Below are 15,018 nucleotides of genomic sequence, written 5' to 3'. Positions count from 1 at the left end.
GATAGCCTGAGGGTGAGGATATTTCCAGCAAATTTTCAGTTTTGGCTGAACTATTCGTTTAAATGTTATTCAGTGTTTGCTTGTACGGATCCCTGCATGGCTGCCATCGGCTGATCCGGAGAGCTGAACGCTGATATGGTCGACATCTGAACCTCATCGCTGACCAACACGTTCCCCTGGACCAGCGTGTGTGTGAGTGGCGACTGCGGCACGGTGATGTACGTTGACACCTTGAGGATTATAAACATAAAACAATATAAATATTAGTAATATGGTGTCTCGTGATGTTTTCCGGCAGGTGTGCTGTAATTGAATGAAGAAGTATTTACAAATGCATCATTACTTGGTAAATATAAATCAGTGTTGTTATTGTTGAGTACAACTATTATTAATCATTTTAGGTAATTGAAATAAAGCTGAAATAAAATACAAATATTAGGTGAAAAACTTAAACTCAAAAAACTTGTTGAAGTATTAAAATGACTAAAACTGAATAAAAGACAATAAATTACAGCTAAATAAATATAGCTATAAAAGCCAAAATTATTAAAAATGACAAAATCACATACCAAATGACTAAACTTTAAACAAAAATTAAAATCAATGCTGAAAACATAATACATACATATATTTTAAATATTTTAAAACAACATTACTATGTATATAAAATGCAGTGTTGTTATTGTTAATTAAAACTATTACTAATCATTTTAGATCATTTAAAAATAAGGCTGAAAATATAAATATTAGATGAAAAACTTAGAAAATTAAAATGATAAATGTTGTTTTGCAGATAACTGAAATAAATAAGCTGAAGCACTAAAAGTACTAAAACTAAAATAAAAATAAATTACAGCTAAAAAAAAACTAATAAAAATGACAAAGTACATAACAAAATTACTTAAATTCGAACCAAAATTAAAAAGAAAACTGAAAATATAATTTATTTTTTTATTTTTTTACTTTTTAAAAATTACTATGCACATTCAAAACAGTGCTGTTATTGGTAAGAACACATAAAACTATTAATATGCTGAAATAAATTAAGTTGAAATGGTAAAATGACTAAAACTGAAATGAAAATAAATGAAAGCTAAATAGAAATATATATTTTAAAAACTAATACAAATGACAAAATCACATGACAAACTTAAACTAAATAAAAATTAAGTAAATAATGAAAAATAAAATAAATAATGAAAAAATTGAATTAAATAAAAATAAAGATAATTCAAAATATGAATAAAAATTATAATAGGTAAAATATATAAATGGACACTTTACCTTTAACAGACAGATTATGTATTAGGTTAAACTGGAATATTTAATCATATAAATGCTTGAATAAGTCTCACCCGTTGGCTGGATGTTCATTCCTGAGACATTCTGTGATCCTGGATCCAAAACAGCACCCTGACCGTCCAACAGTGACTGGACATTGAGCACCGTCTGATGGTCCATGCCTTCAGTTATCCATCAGTTATTCAACAAACCAACCAATCACTATTTGACAATTACACCAGCTCAAAATGCATTACATACTGTTAATTGAGTGTATGTATAATAGTATTAATAATCATTATTACTCATATAATACAGTAGTCAACATTTGAAGTTGTCCTAAGACAAGAACAGATATTGTTTGGGTTTTAGGACAACTTTGATTAAAGGTTTTAAACCACATCAAATGTTGAGTACTGTATATGCAAATATATATATGTATTATAACATTTGCCAATATTTTGTGTATAACACTAAACTGTTTATCAAGCACTGGTTACCTAGTTTTCTTTTATTTGCACATAGGCCTATTATATATAATTATTACAGTTATCATTGAATTATAATTATTTCAACTCAAAACAATATTCCAAACCAATATATTTATTTATTTAAGAACATATGCACCATTGTCTCATGAACATGATTTCCATATTCATGCACCATGATATTTATGCTTATGACCATTTCTTTTGATCATACTACCAAGCGCTATAAATATCTGTAACACAAAAACAGTCAAATCTGGACACAAATATAACAACTTAAACCAAATAACTACTACTTTATTTTACACCGAGCATTAGATTGTTAGTGTATTATATAGCACAATAAAAACATGTTTTAGATGTAATGCTGTTTTGTAGCTTTTCCAGGGATGTGTCTCTCTCATTAAAAACTTCAATAAATCCAAAGTAGTTTTCCATTGAAACAAGTCTTATCTTAATTTACAAAAAAAGAAAAAGAAAAAAAGAAAGAAACAGGGCGTCTTTGAGTGACAGTCGCTCCAGCCAACCAGCGGCTTGGGAAGGACGCAACTTATCAGCCAATCAGCGCGCGGTACGCTGACACGTGCCAGTTTCGCGGCAAAAAAGATTTGGCGCGTAAACCTTTGAGCAGGTTTCGATCAGCTGGAACAAAAAAACACAACAATAACAAGCGATTCCGGCCGCGTCGCGCGCGGGGACAGTCGGGCCGCACCTTTCTTCTGTTTCAATGGATTTATGCGCTAAATGAGCGAGAATCTGGATGTTATTTGGAATTTATGTCAATACTTCCTGGATGGAGTCATTAAAAAGGACAAAAGCGAAGAATATTTTGGATTAAAGTGTCAGATGAGAACAGAAACCGGACTTGGGCTTTATTCCGCATCCGGATGGGGTTATATCGTTATATTTACTTTCTCTACAGCCTGTTTATCAATATAATAACACGCTTCAAACACGTTTACCAGTGCTCAATTAAAAACAAACTCCGTTAGTTACAAAATATCGTAGCATCATCAGCAGTTTGACGATTAGATGGAATAATTTCATGTTTTATGCACTTTAAAGGTTGAAATTGCATTGCTATTTGTATATGATGATGTTTATTTATGATGAACTGTATGTGTTTTGCTTTTCAGCCGTTTTCAAAGCACTTCCTTAAAGCAACCGCAACTCTAAACTCATAATACATGTGAAATATAGCTTAAACATGTTTATAAATAACATGCATGGTCTTATAAATAACTTTTATTTATCTAAAGTTGATTTTTGTTTTGCAAACTGAAGTTGACCTACATTCAGGCCTTGTTGTGGTTTGGGAGTCTCACCCATATGTTCAGTCAAGGCCTGTTTTTAACATGCTTTTCAATGTCAGAGCATGGCTTTATCCAACTATACTTTCTCTCGTGCATGCATTTTGAAAAACAACCTGTTTCCATGCATTGAAAGCCATAAGGATTCCAAATAAACCCAGAGACTAAGTGACCCCTGCTGTTTTAGCCCGATATGTCTGAGAGTTTTATATCGGGTCAGACCTCAGAGGACCTGCTGGCAGATTTTGAGTCTCTCTTGAACAATGGCAGCATTGATCTCAGTGAAGATCATCAAATCGTCATCATCTCCACTCCCGGCACGGCCACGACCAGCACTGCGGCCGGTGACATCTTGCTGTTTGCAACCCCTCATCACACCACCACTGCCACCACAACCCTGCCGGAGCCCCGGAGACCCGCCTTGGGACGCCCGCCGGTACGCCTTCAGCCTCTGTGGACATATGCATGCATTTTATTCCATGCATGTGGCCTTTAACCTTTGGGATTCCAATTTTTAGCCTTCCTTTTTGGAATTGTCACCATTTGAAATTCCATTCCACAATGTATCTTAATGGTTCTCTGTGGATCTGGGCTTGTAACCCAAATCCTGTAGGTTCAAAATCCATAAGGGTTGGTTTGTGGTCACCATTGTACTTGAGTAACTTATGCTGAAGGTCACAACTCGGATTCCTCAATTAACACTAGATTACTGGCATGCAATTAGATGTTTGCATTATTGTTTTATGACGCATGCATTATTTTAATCACGCTGTAATTAAAGGTTTTATGATGTTAGTGAAGTAATGTTTTTGTTTTATGATGCATACATGGGTGTGTTAATCAGGCCAGATGTTAATAGCTCTACAAGATCATAACCTCTGCTTTCCTTCTGCTTTTTTATTTCAGGTGAAGAGAAAGTTGGATTTGGACAGTGATCATCAGTACATCTGCACGTCCCGACCTGCTTCACATGGACCAGCACCTCCAGCCACACCTGCACCTCCCAGAGGTATGAATGTTTCTTAAAATAGTCAAGAAAAACTGGAAATATCAATCAATGGTGAATAGAAATAATGTTCAAAAGTAAAGGCTCACCTAGGTTGCTTTTATTTGATCAAAATACTGTAAAATTGTGAAATGTTTAGAATTTAAAATAGCTGTGTGAATATATTGTAAAATGTCAAAGCTGAATTTTTAGCATCATTACTCCAGTCTTCAGCGTCACGATCCTTCAGAAATCATTCATATCATTCTAATCAAGCTAATGCTGATTTGCTGCTCAAGAAACATTTCTGATTATCAATGTTGGTTATCAGTATTTTCATGATTCTTTAATAAATAGAAAGTTCAAAAGAACAGCATTTATTTGAAATAGAAAGCTTTTGTAACATAAATGCCTTTAGTGCATCCTTACTGAAATAAAGTATTCATTCATTTAACTCCTGCAAGTATAAATCAGCTTTTCTCATGAAGTCCGCTCTTGTTTCAGTGCCTAAAGTGGCTACGGAGAAGTCCCGCTACGACACGTCTCTGAATCTGACCACCAAACGCTTCCTGGATCTCCTGGCTCAGTCTCAGGACGGCGTGGTCGACCTCAACTGGGCCTCTCAGGTGCTGGATGTCCAGAAACGGCGCATCTATGACATCACCAACGTCCTGGAGGGGATCCACCTGATCTCCAAGAAGTCCAAGAACAACATTCAGTGGCTGTGCGTTCATCATGTGCATCACTGTTTTGTTCATAAATGACTTGAAGTGTGTAGTTGTTTATCTGCGGTGTGTCACGTTTCTGGTGTTCAGGGGGAACCGTATCGACGGGGCATCCGTGGCCAGGTTTCAGGCGCTGCAGAGGGAGCTTTCTGAACTGACGGAGGCAGAGGAGAAACTCGACGAGCTCATTAACAAATGCAGCTTACAGCTACGGCTCCTCACAGAGGACACGCACAACAAGAAATATCCTTCATCCCAATGTGTCTTCTCAATGTTTTTAGCTCTTTATTTTAGACTAAAATGAGATTTAAATGTCGCAATAAACAAATATGCTTTCCTAAATATTTATCTCGGTGTTTACATGTAGGTAGAGAAGTGCAGGATCTTCTCAAAATGTAATGTTCATACAATAGTATGGACCGAGTACAATAAAGAACAAACAAACAACATTGTCTCAGACTTCACATGCACTCACAAAGAAAATAAGAATATACATTAAGAAAACAAATAAAGATAAGAAAAAAAATATTTATACACGTGCAATAAATTAGACCTTAATTATAATGCTTGCTTTAATAAATACAGGTTCAGTAATGTCCTTCTGTATTAGACTTAAAAAGTTGTACTTAAGATTTAACTAATAATATATAATATATTTTCCTAAATACTTGGTGTATATAGAGGAGAGCATGATCTTCTCAGTGTTCTTTAGCTTTTTATTTTAGACTAAAATTATAGTTAAGATTTAAATGTAAATTAAATGTAATTAAAATGACCCCCCCCCCTAAATACTTGATATATATAGATGTATTTATCTCATTGTGTACATGTAAATAGAAGATTGTGTAATCTTCTCAATGTCCATTAGCTCTTTATTTTAGTCTGTCTTCGTGGTTTGGGTGTAGATTTGATTAGTTTGAAGCTGAACCGGGGCCTGGAAACAGAAAATGATGATACTGGTAGCACAAGTAGACTAACGAGTTAATGTGATGATGTGATCTTTAACGAAGTCACGCTGGGATACGTTAGATGCCAGGACCTGCGTAACACAGTGAACTCACCGGACCAGATCATCATGGTGATTCGAGCTCCGCCGGAGACGCAGATGCAGGTGTCTGAACCCAGCGAGGTGAGAGAACACTCACTCACTCACACACACACACATTCTCACACACTCACTCTCGCACACTCACTCTCGCACACACACACACACACTCACACACACACACACACTCACTCTCACACACTCGCTCACTCACACACACATATTCTCACACACTCACTCTCGCACACTCACTCACACACACACACACACACACACACACACACTCACTCAGACACACTCACACACAGTCACACACACACACACACACACACACACAGACACACTCTCACACATTCACACACTCGCTCACTCATACACACACACACACACACACATTCTCTCACTCTCACACACACACACACACACACACACACACTCTCACACATTCACACACTCGCTCACTCTCACACTCATACACTCACTCTCTCACACACACACACACACACACACACGCACACTTGTTTCACTATCCTTGTGGGGACTCTCATTAGGCGTAATGGTTTTTCTACTGTACAGACCGTATATTCTATTGCCCTACACCAACCCTACACCTAAACTTAGCCCTCACAGGAGACTGTTGGCTTTTTTAGATTTTAGATTCTGTGGGATTTTGTAAGCTTGTTTACCCATGGGGACCTCAATTTAGGTCCCCACTGTGACACAAGTCCCCATGAGTCTGTGTGTATTCAGGTTTAAGTCCCCATCGGTATATAAAAACAAAATCACTCACTCACTCACTCGCATACACTGACTCTCACTCACATACACTGACTCTCACTCACGCTCACTCACAAGCTCTCACACACACACACACTCACTCACTCACTCACTCACTCACTCACTCACACACTCTTATACATCTATATGTTTGTAAAGTGTCCTTGTCCCTTTAAATGTATTAAACTCCTCCTGTCTGTATTACAGGGTTACCAGATTTCACTCAAGAGCTCCAAAGGCCCGATCGATGTGTTTCTGTGTCCCGAGGACAGTTCTGGGGTCTGTAGTCCAGTTACTGATTGTAGTCCAGCGAAATCATCCAGTCGGAGCCCCCCACTGTCTGATCCCATCTCACAGGAAGTGACATCAACGCCAGCTACTCTCCCCAGTTCCTCTCCTTTGCCTCTGGGTGCAGACTCAGGTTAGCATGATTAAGCATGTAATATTCATTGTCTTGTCACTTCAGCACAACAAATACTGTATATATAAAAAATACTATATGTATATAGGGAGAATTTTAAATTTGAACAAATCTCTTATGTAGAAATTTTAGCAATTTAAATACAAATCTTAATTGTAAAATTTTAAAAAATTTGGTATTTTAAAATTAAATACTATAAATGTTATACATATAAATATTGATGTAGAAGCGGTGGGTGGGGCTAAACAGGCAGTGATGTAGAATCGGTGGGCGGGGCTAAACAGGCAGCGATGCAGAAGCAGGCGTTGATCTACTTCTGCTTATCCACGCTATTACATCATAGAATGGAACATTCCACAAACTGTCGTTTTGGCAGACTGCCTTCAATATAAGCTGTTTTTAGATTAACAACAAGGTTTTGAGTTCTGAAACTTACAGGATTTTTTTGTAGTACAGTTACCTCTGTGTCAAAAGATCAAGGGAATTTTGGTTTCTCAGTTTCATGACCCCTTTAAAGTATAAAATGTGCTATTAATAATTAGTAATTCTTGCTCTGATTGTTAACGTGTTACTTTTTCTATTAAATTATCTTAAGTTTTTCGTATGATATTAATTTCTGTAGTAGAACAAATGAATCAAATCATTTTTCTTCTTTGTTTCAGGGTCATTTCTGGACTCGGACCCATTTTCGGGCATTTGCGAGATGCCAGATTTCGATTTATCTCCTTTGGACTCGTCTGACTTCCTTCTGGAGCGAGGTGGTGTGGCGGACGCCATCGGCCTCCCGCTGGACAGTTTTATCTGCTTGTCTCCGCCACACAACCAGGACTATCACTTCGGCCTGGAGGATCACGAAGGCGTCAGCGAGCTGTTCGACTGCGACTTCAGCGACCTCGGACCTCTGGAGTTCTGATAGACGGATCCGAGAATTCGTTTCCCAGTGTGAACAGGAAACTGATTCCACTTCGCTTTTGAATCCAGATTTGCTCAGAGGGCTCTGAGCAGCGCCATTTAATTTATTAATAGAAATAAGTCACCTTTAAAGGAATCGTTTACCCAAAAATGAAAATTTGCTGAAAATCTCCTCACCCTCAGGCCATCCAGGATCTAGATGAGTTTGTTTCTTCATCAGATTTGGAGAAATGTAGCATCACATCACTTGCTCACCAATAGATGCTCTGCAATGAATGGGTGCCGTCAGAATGAGTCCAAAGAGCTGATAAAAACATCACAATAATCCACACCACTCCAGTCCATCAGTTAACATCTGGAGAAGACACAAGAAACAAATCCATCATTAAAATGGTCGGTTTTCGCTTCAAAACAGTGTTCGATCCCTGCATATTTCTCTCCTAATTCAGATTTTTTACTGGAAAAAGCAAAAAAAAAATTGGTGTAAAAAAAATTATGGAATTTTTCTTAATCAACGTGCAGCTTTTTGTCTTCTCCAGATGTTAACTGATGGACTGGAGTGGTGTGGATTATTGTGATGTTTTTATCAGCTCTTTGGACTCTCATTCTGACGGCACCCATTCACTGCAGAGCATCCATTGCTGAGCAAGTGATGTAATGCTACATTTCTCCAAATCTGATGAAGAAACAAACTCATCTATATCTTGGATGGCCTGAGGATGAGCACATTTTCATAAAATCTTCATTTTTGGTGAACTTTCTTAAATCTGTTTTTCTTTGTTTTTATTCGAATTTATTGTCAATCTAATGTCGTCGAAGGTTTTAGGATGTCGAAATCGTACTGGATAGAGGTTTGAATATACAGTAAACTGACAGGTTTTGTGGACTATTTCTCAGGAGAATCGTAAAGTATTTCAGGCGAGTGATAACGTATTAGTTACCTTATGTATTTAGGGTCTGGTTATGTTGCATAGGTTGGTTATGCATGCTGCAGGATAATCAATCCGTCATCGCTCCTGTAGCGATAAAGAGGATTTACAGAAAATAAACTTTCAACTATTCACACCGTCATAATATAAATTAATTTCTAATCACAATTATATTCTGTGCAAATGGTCATCATGTCACCGATTCTCTCGCATTCACAACGTTCTGCATCTTTTAAAGCATAGGTTTGTGCGTTTTTATTGCTGTTACAGGAGACGTTCTGTATTTATTATAATTAATATCTGATCCTAGTACAGTAAATGCGCAATTATTATATATAGTCCCCTAAAAATTCACTTGACGTTGTTGTTTTTTCCCTGTGCATGTGTGTAAATATTCATATAATTTCCAGCCTCATCTTAAATATTACTCTTGATATTTAAAAAAGCACTAAATGTTCGTTTTATTCCTTCAGCCCTTTCTAAGATCCCCTTTAATGAGTCCAGGGGTAGAAATAATGTCTTGTATTTCTATATTTCCCTACTGGAATTTGAATTGTGATTGATTTATAGCCTTTGAGTGTTTTATAGTCATAATTCCACTGCAATTAGTTACAGGACGAAGTATGTATAGTCGCATGAAAGGATTATAATGATATAATGTCAATGTAGTGGGATATTTAAATGGATTTTGATAAGGTAGGTTTGATTGTAAAGGGCTCTGAAGTTTAAAGACACTGTTTGATAAGCTCTTCATTTTAGAAAATGTATAATTTAATCCAAATTGGGCGTCTGTGTGTAGATTTGCGCGGGTTTTGCCTTATTCTGTTTTCTCAAGGCAGCTTTTGTTTAGTTTGGACAGAGACAGTTGTGTACATCGTAAATGTGTGTGTGATTTGATGTTTGTATGACAATTGTTATGTAGTTTTATTGTGTTTGAGGTGGAGTTGTCTGGGACAATTCTTATGATGGGATCAAGCGCTTCGGTGAGTGTGATTCATGTTTATCTGGTTGAACAATAGCAATGTTTTTGTAATAGTTGCATAATTGATTTTCTTATTTATTTTATAAACCACTTTAAAAAGTGGCCAATGGCACGTTGAATACGTGTGTACTTCTTTTAAAATTAAGTGCAAATAAAATCAGATTTAGATCTAAAGTCCATATAAATTGCCCCGAATTATGGCTTTAAATTCCATTTGCAGCAGTTACGATGTTTTCAGTTCAAGTTTTAAAGGTTATTGTTTTCAAGCACTTGTTTCAGCAGAAGGGATGATATTTGTGATGTGATATGTTAATATTTCAGATTATCACCTGTCAATCACAGATTAATGGATTGTCTTTGTTCTGACAACATAAATAAACCTTTCGACTTACAAAAATCACTTGTGATCGTCTCGATATTTGATGAGATGCTGTAACTGCTCATTGTTTTCAGATTGAGCTATAATCTTTAAGGTTTATTTTAATGGTTTACATTATTTTAAATAATTTATGTTGTGTTTGCATGTAGATCAACCTCAAGAATAATTTTATTAAATATAATTGAATTAAAGATCTGTTTATTCCAGATATTTTAATTCAAAACATTAGCTTTAAATGTTACAATATTTGACTTTTCGGAAACAGGTGATATTTAATTGAATATCATTGATATGCTATTATAGATTTAGTTAATATTTTGAAAATATATTTTCTGTTTTCACTTTAATTGTGAGGTTTATAATTGTTTATTTTTCTTAGTTTTTTAATATTTTAGTTCAATAATATTAGACAATGTTTTTATATTGTCTTCATCTAATGTTAAATCTATATGTTAAATTTAATCTAACACAAAATGAAATGTCAGTGCTGTAAACACATTGGTGACCAGCAGATGGCGCACTTATCAAATTTATATTACTAGTGACAGCATCTGATGGCAATACCACCACAGTGCTTCAAATAATATTATGGTACTACCATAGTACATGTCCAAAAACATGATATTGCCATGTGTACATGCAACAAATGCCACAGGTTTGTGTTGAGTGATCAAAAATGAGCATCTTTTATACAGGAGGAGAATATGTGATGAAAGCATGTCCTCAAAGCCCAATAAAACCAGAGTCAGGTTGATTTAATCAGCGATTATTAACCTGCAGACGCATATAATTACCCTCATTATAACTGATCTGGAAGATTAATAAACCTCACAATGCTAATTTCTCTGTGCCGGCTAATGGCTAATTAGCATTTTCCTCTGGGTTTTAATTTGTGGTATGTGGACTCAGGAATCCCGTTTTCACCTTTACAGATCTGCTGACCGAACGTTCACCCAAAAATAAAAATTCTGTCATTTAACGTAAACAATGTATGCAGCACCATACGGAAACGTAGTTTTCGTTCAGATCAAAGCATGAACAACGTAAAAAATGTATCTGCGTGTAGCTGCTGACCCGCTGTTTATGTTCAGTGCATACTCCAAAATGGCACAAGGGTGATGTGGAGGAGACGAATTGTTGAATAAAGTCGTTACAAAAAGTATTCACGTAGCTTTGTAAAATTGTGGCTGAAACACTGATGTCACAAGGATTATTTTGATGATGTCCTTGCTATGTTTCTGGGCCTTGATCTTGGTGGTACCCTTGCTGTCTATGGAGGGTCAGAGAGCTCTTGGATTTCATCAGAAATATCTTAATTCGTGTTCCGAAGATGAACGAAGCTCTTACGGGTTTGGAAAGACATGAGGGCGAGTAATTAATGACAGAATTTTCATTTTTGGGTGAACTCCTGAACTTTGGGTGGTTCTCCTGGCCACGGGTTGGAAATTAACGGCAAAAAATTGCACAAAATTACAGCAAAAATTAAATGCAAGTGTCAAATGCTGCATTAAATTTAGATATGTTCCGTTTGCAGTATAGTTGTTTTTTAAACTTTTACAACGTTGACCATTTTAACCAATCAGAGAGTTCTGTTGAGTGCATGCTGGCTGACTGCAAGAATTCTCACCTCATAGAGAAAGATGTACGTATGATGTAAGAGATTCATTTTACAGTAAAAACAGCTTCATTGATTATAACAGGAGTGTTCTGAGAGTGCTTAAGTTTTGTCAATGTAATCGTAATTGCTTGCTTTCTCTATATAACATTAATTTATTCGCTGTTTGAATAGCCTTGGAAATGTATAATTAATAACTCTTATTAAATTGTATTCATTAAATACATTTAGGCCTGGTTTCACAGACAGGGCTTAGACTGAGCCAGGATTAGGACATTTAAGTAATTTAAATTAGAAAAAAACATTACTGTGTGTATCTTGAGACAAAACAAAGATACTGATATATTTTAAGATCAGTCAGTGCAACTTTCTTTCAGTTGAAACACCTTAAACCTTGTCTGTGAAACCAGGGGATAGTCTTATTAAACAATTTTATGGCGATTTATCCATATTTAGTACTTAATTTATGATGCACGAATTTAATAGATTACACTAATACTAGGCTACTTTTAGCCTTACCCTGGAGTTGGGTCACCCTCCGCCTATGAGACAAACCATTTGTAAATGCACTGTGCTCACATTTGCTGATAAATCATGTTTGAGATAAACATTCATCCTGTTGTACATCTGACCTCTGACCTAGAGCCACTAGACACTGACGTCCTGCAGAGGTGAGACTGAACCTCTCTCTCCCTCTCTCTCTCTCTCTCTCCCTTTCTCCCCCTCTCTCTCTCTCTCTCCCTCTCTCCCTCGCTCTCTCTCTCCCTCTCTCCCTCGCTCTCTCTCTCCCTCTCTTTCTCCCTCTCTCTCTCTCTCTCGCTCTCTCTCCCTCTCTCTCTCTATCTCTCCCTCTCTCTCTCTCTCTCTCTCTCTCTCACTCTCACTCTCTCTCTCCCTCTCTCTCCCTCTCTCCCTCGCTCTCTCTCTCCCTCTCTCCCTCGCTCTCTCTCTCCCTCTCTTTCTCCCTCTCTCTCTCTCTCTCGCTCTCTCTCCCTCTCTCTCTCTCTCTCTCCCTCTCTCTCTCTCTCTCACTCTCACTCTCTCTCTCCCTCTCTCTCCCTCTCTCCCTCGCTCTCTCCCTCGCTCTCTCTCTCCCTCTCTTTCTCCCTCTCTCTCTCTCTCTCGCTCTCTCTCCCTCTCTCTCTCTCTCTCTCGCTTTGCATGCTGGGGGTTTGGGTTATGGGAGCACCAAACGGGTGAAGAGAGCGATTTTGGTTTTTCTTCTATTTTTTCAGTTTTTTTCTATCTATTTATTTATTGTTGGCTTTCTTTTGCTTTGTATATAAATTTGATTAATTTAAACTTGAGTATTTTTACGCTTCGTTTTTTCGGGAGTTTTTTGACTTCGTGGCGGAGGCCTGAGATGGAGGCTCACCTGAGTGGGGGTGTAGCCTCGCTCTCACTCCGCCATGGAGTCAGGTGTGTACCCGACGCGGATTCAAATGTAGAAGAAGTGCTTGTCGCTGTGGGTGAACAAATTGGATACGGGAATATAATTTCAGCGTCAAGGATGAACAAAGCAGTGGTGATTTTCCTTAAAGATGAAAGTTTGGTGAGTAAGCTAATTGAAACTGGCGTTTGGGTAAATGGAGCGTTTACTGTTGTGTCACCGCTTGTATCGCAATCTGTTAGAGTTACGATCTCTAATGTGCCCCCCTTTATATTAAACAGTGACATTGAAAAAGAATTGTTGAGGTTTGGAAAAATGGCCAGTGAAGTGAAAATGATCCCGTTGAGGTGCAGGAATGAAGCACTGAAACACGTGCTGTCGTTTCGGCGTCAGGTGTTTATGTTTCTTGATCAACAAACACTTGATATTTCTTTCCGAATCAAACATGAGGGTAAATCGTATATGATTTACGCGAGTACCGGAAATTTGAAATGTTACGAATGCGGGGACATTGGCCACAAAAAGGTCGCTTGCCCACATAACAAAACGCAGCCAGAAAATAATGTAAATGATAATGAAGTTATTTCTAGCGTACAGATTGGTGAAATGGTAGAGTCCAGTGAAGAACCAAATAAAACAACAGTTGATGGGAAAAACAAAGATGAAAATGCAGGTGAAGGGAGGAACAATCAAAACAGAAATTCAACTGGAAGTTTGGTTCGTGCTGAAAAGAGAGAAAATCCATGTGTAGATGGTAATGATGGTGATAATGAAGACGAAGAGAGTCTTCGGTCTAAGTTATCAAAGGTTGTCACAAATGATTCACAAACTACTGGACAGATTGGTTTGTCACAGTTAATTGATGCAGAGGAGCAAGATGACACGGAAGATGATGATAGGTTTTCAGTGACATCGGATATTCTTTCTCAGATTAGTGAAGACCAGTTGTATACTGTAAATGAGGTTAATGATTTCCTGGATGCGACATTTGGGAAAACAATAGAGATAAGTGAATTTTTTCCTGATACAAAAATTTTTTTGCAATCAGTTTTGAAAATTCAACAGACAGCCACTTATGAGGAGTTGAGTAGAAGGAAACGATTTAGATTAAAAAAAATTGTAACTAAATTGAGAAGAAAAATGGTCCTTGAAAAAGGCATAACAACTCCTTAATGATTAAATCACTTGTGGTGGTTTCTCTGTTTTTTTCTTTGCTAACCCTTCTTTTTTTCTTTCTTGATCTTTCTTTTTTTCTGATGGGAAGTATTAAGATAGGAACAATTAATATTAATGGAGGAAGGGATGGTAGAAGAAGAGCAGTGTTGAAAGAATATATTGAAAATAAGGATATGGATATAATTTTCTTACAAGAGACACATAGTGACATAGCTAATGAGATAGAATGGAAAAAGTGGTGGGGAGGCCATCTTTTCCTAAGTCATGGCACTAATACGACGGGTGGTGTTGCTATCTTGTTCTCGAAGAGAATTGACATAACTTTTGAATCCAGTGATGAGATAGAGAAGGGTAGAATTCTGGCTGTTCATGCTAAGTTGTTGGGATTTTCTTTTGTCTTTGTTAATGTCTATGCACCCAATAATGGTGCAGAAAGGATAAGGGTTTTTAAGAATTGTCAAAGTATAATGGGGAGTTATGATAAAAAGGCTTGTCTAGTTTTGGGTGGTGACTGGAATTGTACACCAGATTTCAAATTAGATAGAAATGGAGAAGAACCATGCCCTCTTTCTGCTACGTGTTTAAATGATATAATAAGAAATT

At 37.0% G+C, this 15,018-nt stretch overlaps 1 protein-coding gene across 1 annotated transcript; it reads left to right on the top strand.

Moving 5' to 3' along the window:
* Positions 1-2,357: 2,357 nt before the first annotated feature.
* Positions 2,358-8,405, top strand: LOC306860830 (transcription factor E2F1-like). Its single transcript, XM_079402777.1, has 7 exons — positions 2,358-3,515; positions 3,986-4,088; positions 4,569-4,788; positions 4,880-5,049; positions 5,800-5,918; positions 6,819-7,032; positions 7,695-8,405. The coding sequence occupies exons 1-7, from the start codon at positions 3,273-3,275 to the stop codon at positions 7,943-7,945; spliced, it is 1,320 nt and encodes a 439-aa protein (XP_079258903.1). The 5' UTR covers positions 2,358-3,272; the 3' UTR covers positions 7,946-8,405.
* The last annotated feature ends 6,613 nt before the right edge of the window (positions 8,406-15,018 follow it).

The sequence above is a fragment of the Barbus barbus genome (genome assembly GCF_936440315.1).
Source record: "Barbus barbus genome assembly, chromosome: 41".
NCBI lineage: Eukaryota > Metazoa > Chordata > Actinopteri > Cypriniformes > Cyprinidae > Barbus > Barbus barbus.
The sequence above is the reverse complement of the archived record's forward strand: the minus strand, read 5'-3'. Positions and strand labels throughout refer to the sequence as shown.